Source organism: Wolffia australiana, chromosome 12 (genome assembly GCF_029677425.1).
Source record: "Wolffia australiana isolate 7733 chromosome 12, ASM2967742v1".
NCBI classification, from domain to species: Eukaryota; Viridiplantae; Streptophyta; class Magnoliopsida; order Alismatales; family Araceae; genus Wolffia; species Wolffia australiana.
Window position 1 is genome coordinate 3,299,405 of NC_135846.1, and position 5,832 is coordinate 3,305,236.

Sequence of the window (5,832 nt, forward strand, 5' to 3'; positions counted from 1 at the left end):
AGAGGTATATATATATACAGAGAGAGGGAGGGAGAGAGAGAGGGAGAGAAAGAGAGATGGAGAGAGAGAGAGGGAGAGAGAGGGAGAGAGAGGGAGGGAGGGAGAGAGAGAGAGAGAGAGGGAGAGAGAGAGAGAGAGAGAGAGAGAGAGAGAGAGAGAGAGAGAGAGAGAGAGAGAGAGAGAGAGAGAGAGAGAGAGAGAGAGAGAGAGAGAGAGAGAGAGAGAGAGAGACAGATATTTGTCGGTGGTACATGTGAAGGCGAAATATCACCAGTTGTCCGTTGGGTTCTACCGCACGCCCTCCCACTCGATGCTGGCGGCGACCACCGACAGACCAAACAAAACGAGGACGCAATTTTCCCTCTTCCAAACTTATTGCATCATAACCCATAAAAAAGTGCTCATCAATGCACACATAGGTATCCTAATGATCCGCACATCTTGGTTATTTATGCATGGACAAGAAAAAGAAAATAGGTATTTATTCTGAGACATACAAACATGTATATGAAGATCTATAGTTGGAGAGATATTTATGTAGATAAACAGATATGGGTTCTTTGTGCATGGACAAGAGAAAGAAAATAGGTATATACTCTGAGACATACAAACATGTACTTGAAGATCTATAGTTGGAGAGATACTTATGTAGATAAACAGATGGATAAATAGACATTGGTTCTTTAGGCATGGACAAGAGAAAGAAATAGGTAGATAGGTTTGCACTTAAAGAAGACTTACGAACATGTATAGGAAGATATATAGTTGGAGTGATACTTATGTAGATAAACAGATGGATAAAAAGACATTGGTTCTTTATACGTGGACAAGAGAAAGAAATAGGTAGACATATTTGCACTTAAAGAAGGCTTACACACATATGTAGCTAAACAGATGGATAAATAGATATCGGTTCTTTATCCATGGACATGAGAAAGAATTAGATACACAGGTTGTACTTAAAGAGACAAACAAACATGTATATGAAGGTATTTAGTTAGAGATGCACATATGTAGATAACAAAATGGATACATAGACTTTGGTTCTTTATACATGGACAATAGAAAGAAATAGGTACATATGAATGTATTTAAAGAAGACATAAAAACATGTATACGAAGCTATATAGTTAGAGAGATTCATATGTAGACAAACATGTGGATAAAAAGACCTTGGTTATTTATGCATTGATAAGAGAAAGAAATGGGTACATGCATATCAAGTTAAAGAGACATACAAACGTGTATACGAAGCTATATAGTTAGAGCGATACATATGTAGATAAAAAATGATAAATAGACCTATTAATTGATTGACTGATGAAAAGATAAATTGGTTGCCAGCGACATAGATGGATGGATCATTAGAGATACTGATGGACATATGATATTAGTACAAGTTGATAGCAGGCTACACAGAGGCATAGATAAATCCATAGATAAATAGATTGATGGTCTGGTAGATATAGGGATTGATTGATGAATAAATGGAAATTAAGATAGATAGACAGACCTGAAGATTGGTAGATGAGTGGAACCCTATCTGGTTAATATGCACATTGGTAGATAGAGATGATTGATGGATTGATAATAATATATGTTTTCAGATAGCTCGATAAATATATGGATCGACAGATAGATAGCTAGATAGGTGGATGAATAGATGGAGATATAGTTTATAGACTGACATGTAGATATGCAGGAGGGTGAAATACAGATAACTAGGGACACATGGATATATATATGAAAGTATAAGATAGATAGAGGTAGAGATAGGGATAGAGAGACTGTGTGTGAGTGAATGAGTGCGTCTATGAGAGAGAGAGTGCGTGTGTGTATGTGTGTGTGAGAAAGAGAGTGATAGAGAGAAATAGTGTGTGTGTGTGTGTGAAAGAGAGTGTGTATGTGTGTGAGAGAGAAATTGTGTGTGTGATAGAGAGAAATAGTGAGAGAGAAAGATAGAGAGAGAAATAGTGTGTGTGTGAAAGAGAGTGTTTATGTGTGTGAGAGAGAAATTGTGTGTGTGATAGAGAGAAATAGTGAGAGAGAAAGATAGAGAGAGAAATAGTGTGTGTGTGTGTGAAAGAGAGTGTGAATGTGTGTGAGAGAGAAATTGTGTGTGTGATAGAGAGAAATAGTGAGAGAGAAAGATAGAGAGAGAAATAGTGTGTGTGTGTGTGTGAAAGAGAGTGTGTATGTGTGAGAGAGAAATTGTGTATGTGATAGAGAGAAATAGTGAGATAGAAAGATAGAGAGAGAAATAGTGTGTGAAAGAAATAGTGTGTGTGAGAGATAGAGAGAGGGAGAGTGAGAGAGAGACAGAGAGAGAAACAGAGACAGAGAGACAGATAGAGACACACAGAGACAGAGAGAGAGGGAGAGAGATAGAGAGACAGAGAGAGATAGAGACATAGAGACAGAGAGACACAGAGAGAGAGAGAGACAGAAAGACAAAGATAGAGAGAGAGAGAGAGACAGAGAGAGAAACAAAATTGGTAGGAGAGACGGTAACGAGTGTAAATTCCAGTGTGAATTTTTTAGTTTAGCTCAGACGGCCAGTTCGTCTGAGATTTCATAACAATGAACAAGGGGAGGAGATGGGCGCTGATATACTATCTCATTCCTCAGAAGGGAACAGTAAGAGTCAAAGGTGGAGGGAGTGACGTTAAGCTGGAACCCCAGACCGAAGAGGAAGCACCTCTCCATGACGTTCATCTCCATCAAGCTTGTTCCCCCAACCTTGGCGAAAAACGCGTTGTTGTATGTCCTGCAGCGCAAGAGAGAATAAGTTCTTTAAGTTTATTTGGAGAGAGAGAGAGGAGGAGAAAGGAAGAAAGAGAGAGAGGGAGAGAGAGGGGGAGAGAGGGAGATAAAAGGGAGAGAGTGAGAGAGGGAGAGAGAGAGAGATAAGAGTGAGAAAGTGAGAGAGGGAGAGAGAGAGAGAGAGATTGAGAGAGGGAGAGAGGGAGAGAGAGAGAGAAGAGTGAGAGAGCGAGAGAAGGAGAGAGAGAGAGATAAGAGAGAGATGAGAGAGAGAGAGGGAGAGAGAGACAAAAGCGAGGGAGAAAGAGAGAGAGAGACATAAGAGGGAGAGAGACATAAGAGAGAGGGAGAGAGAGACATAAGAGAGGGAGAAAGAGAGAGAGACATAAGAGAGGGGGAGAGACAGAAGAGAGAGGGAGAGAGAGACATAAGAGAGGGAGAAAGAGAGAGTCATAAGAGAGGGAGAAAGAGAGAGAGACATAAGAGATTGAGAAAGAGAGAGTCATAAGAGAGGGAGAAAGAGAGAGGGACATAAGAGCAGGGGAGAAACATAAGAGAGGGGGAGAGACACAAGAGAGGGAGAAAAAGAGAGACTTAATAGGGAGAGAGGGAGAGAGAGACATAAGAGAGGGAGAAAGAGAGAGAGACATAATAGGGAGAGAGGGAGAGAGAGACATAAGAGAGGGAGAAAGAGAGAGAGACATAATAGGGAGAAAGGGAGAGAGACAAAAGCGAGAGGGAGAGAGAGACATAAGAGAGGGAGAAAGAGAGAGAGACATAATAGGGAGAGAGGGAGAGAGCGAGAGAAAGGCATAAGAGAGCGACGGAGGGAGAGGGAGAGAGAGACATAAGAGAGAGAGAAAGGGAGAGGGAGAGAGAGACATACAAGAGAGAGGGAGAGACATAAGAGAGAGAGAGAGGGAGAGAGAGACATACAAGAGAGAGGGAGAGACATAAGAGAGCGAGAGAGAGGGAGAAAGAGACATAAAAGAGAGAGAGAAGGAGAAAGAGACAAGAGGGAGAGGGAGAGCGAGACATAGAGGAGAGAGGGAGAAAAAGACATCAGAGAGCGAGAGAGAGGCATAAGAGAGAGAGAGAGGGAGAGGGAGAGGGAGAGAGATACGTACAGGAGAGAGGGAGAGAGAGAGACATAGGAGTGAGATGAGAGCGAGAGGGAGAGACATGTGCCCGAGAGAGATATGGTGGAGAGGAGGGAGATACATGAGAGAGAGAGACGAGGGAGAGAGAGAGAGCAACAGAGTGAGAGAGACCCGGAAAAAACGTTTTAGAGGCGACCTAAGAAAACATTTTACATAGAGAAGAACTGAAGGGAGAGAATTCAGGGCCGACCCAAAAAAACATTTTAGATAGAGAGGAATTGAAGAAGTGAGAATTTAGATACGACCTAAGAAAACAATGAACGTCGGATGAACACTGAACAATAGAATAGATATAAAGAAGGAAAAAGAAAGAGAGAATTTGGAGGCGACTGAAAAGACTTTCAAGATCGGATGAACGTAGCTTGTAGAGGACAGAATTGGCGGCCCAGAAAGCAAAATAGAGAAATTGGGAAAGAGAGAGGGAGAGAGAGATAGAGAAATTGGGAAAGAGAGAGGGAGAGAGAGAAGTTGGGAAAGAGAGAGAGAAGTTGGGAAAGACTGAGAGAGAGAGGGAGAGAGAGAAGCAGGAAAAGAGAGAGAGAGAGAGAGAGAGAGAGAGAGAGAGAGAGAAGTTGGGAAGGAGAGAGAGAAGTTGGGAGAGAGAGAAGTTGGGAAAGAGAGAGAGGGAGAGAGAAGTTGGGAAAGAGAGAGAAAGAAGTTGGGAACGAGAGAGAGGGAGAGAGAAGTTGGGAAAGAGAGAGAAAGAAGTTGGGAAAGAGAGAGAGGGAGAGAGAAGTTGGGAAAGAGAGAGAAAGAAGTTGGGAAAGAGAAAGTGAAGTTGGGAAAGAGAGAGAGAGAAGTTGGGAAAGAGAGAGAGAGAGGGGTTGGGAAAGAGAGAGAGAGAGGGGGGGGGAGAGAGAGAGAGAGGAGGGGGGAAAGAGAGAGAGAGGGGTTGGGAAAGAGAGAGAGAGGGGTTGGGAAAGAGAGAGAGAGGGGTTGGGAAAGAGAGAGAGAGAGAAGTTGGGAAAGAGAGAGAGAGAAGTTGGGAAAGAGAGAGAGAGAAGTTGGGAAAGAGAGAGAGGGAAAGAAAAGGTGGGGAAGAAGATAGCAGATCTGTATTTTCCGGTTTGCTGGGAAAATCAAAGGACTTCCACATCAAAGAAGGAACCCAGAAAGAACATATCTTCCAGGAAACGGATCTAAAAAGAGAAAGGGTACCAAAAATTCCTTCACCCAACTCGAATCGCGACTCAAGAAAATCCAAGAAACGAAGAACTCACACATCATCCAAGAACTTGGCGGCCACCATGACGCCGGTGATGATCAGACGGTGAACAGTGAGAGAACTCACGGCAGCTTCAGGCTGCCTTCTTGAAAACCGATCAAGATAGATCAAGGCCACAACGTAGCAAGAAGGGCTGCAATTGGCGAATAAGAAAATTCTCTCCACGTAGCTTGAAACTGAGATCTCCGGCTTGTGTAATCCATGGAAGACTGTCATCTTCTCTTCATTGTTGTATGCTGTGGCGTCGTTCATCTCTGCCAATCTCTCCAGCAGAGATGAAAGATAGGCTACAAAGCGTGGGACATTCATCTTTCTTGTGGTCTCTGGAGAGACAGAAGAACCAGCCCTCAACTCTTCAAATTCACAGTTGTTGAGCTTATATGTAAGATCCAAACGCCCATATTTTTATAATCTTCCTTGACACAGTTTTTAGGGTGTTGAGTGTGATTTCTCTCTGGTTTATATCAACTGTAAGATTTCATTTTTATCTTTGGTACAGCACAATGAATAAGTAATCTTTGGTACATTTTTATCTGTGGTCTCTGGAGCGACATAAGAACCAGCCCTCAACTCTTCAAATTCACAGTTGTAGTGCTTATATGTAAGATCCAAACACCCATATTTTTATAATCTTTCTTGACACAGTTTTTAGGTAATTGAGTGTGATTCTCTCTGGGATATATC

At 42.4% G+C, this 5,832-nt stretch overlaps 1 protein-coding gene across 1 annotated transcript; it reads right to left on the reverse strand.

The window, feature by feature from the left end:
• Window positions 1–2,498: 2,498 nt before the first annotated feature.
• On the reverse strand, window positions 2,499–5,514 carry LOC144710259 (cyclin-P4-1-like). The gene is made up of 2 exons (XM_078583981.1): window positions 5,144–5,514; window positions 2,499–2,767 (listed from the first exon to the last, which is right to left on the reverse strand). Exons 1-2 carry the CDS (start codon window positions 5,455–5,457, stop codon window positions 2,548–2,550), a joined length of 534 nt encoding a protein of 177 aa, XP_078440107.1. The 5' UTR covers window positions 5,458–5,514; the 3' UTR covers window positions 2,499–2,547.
• Between the last annotated feature and the right edge of the window lie 318 nt (window positions 5,515–5,832).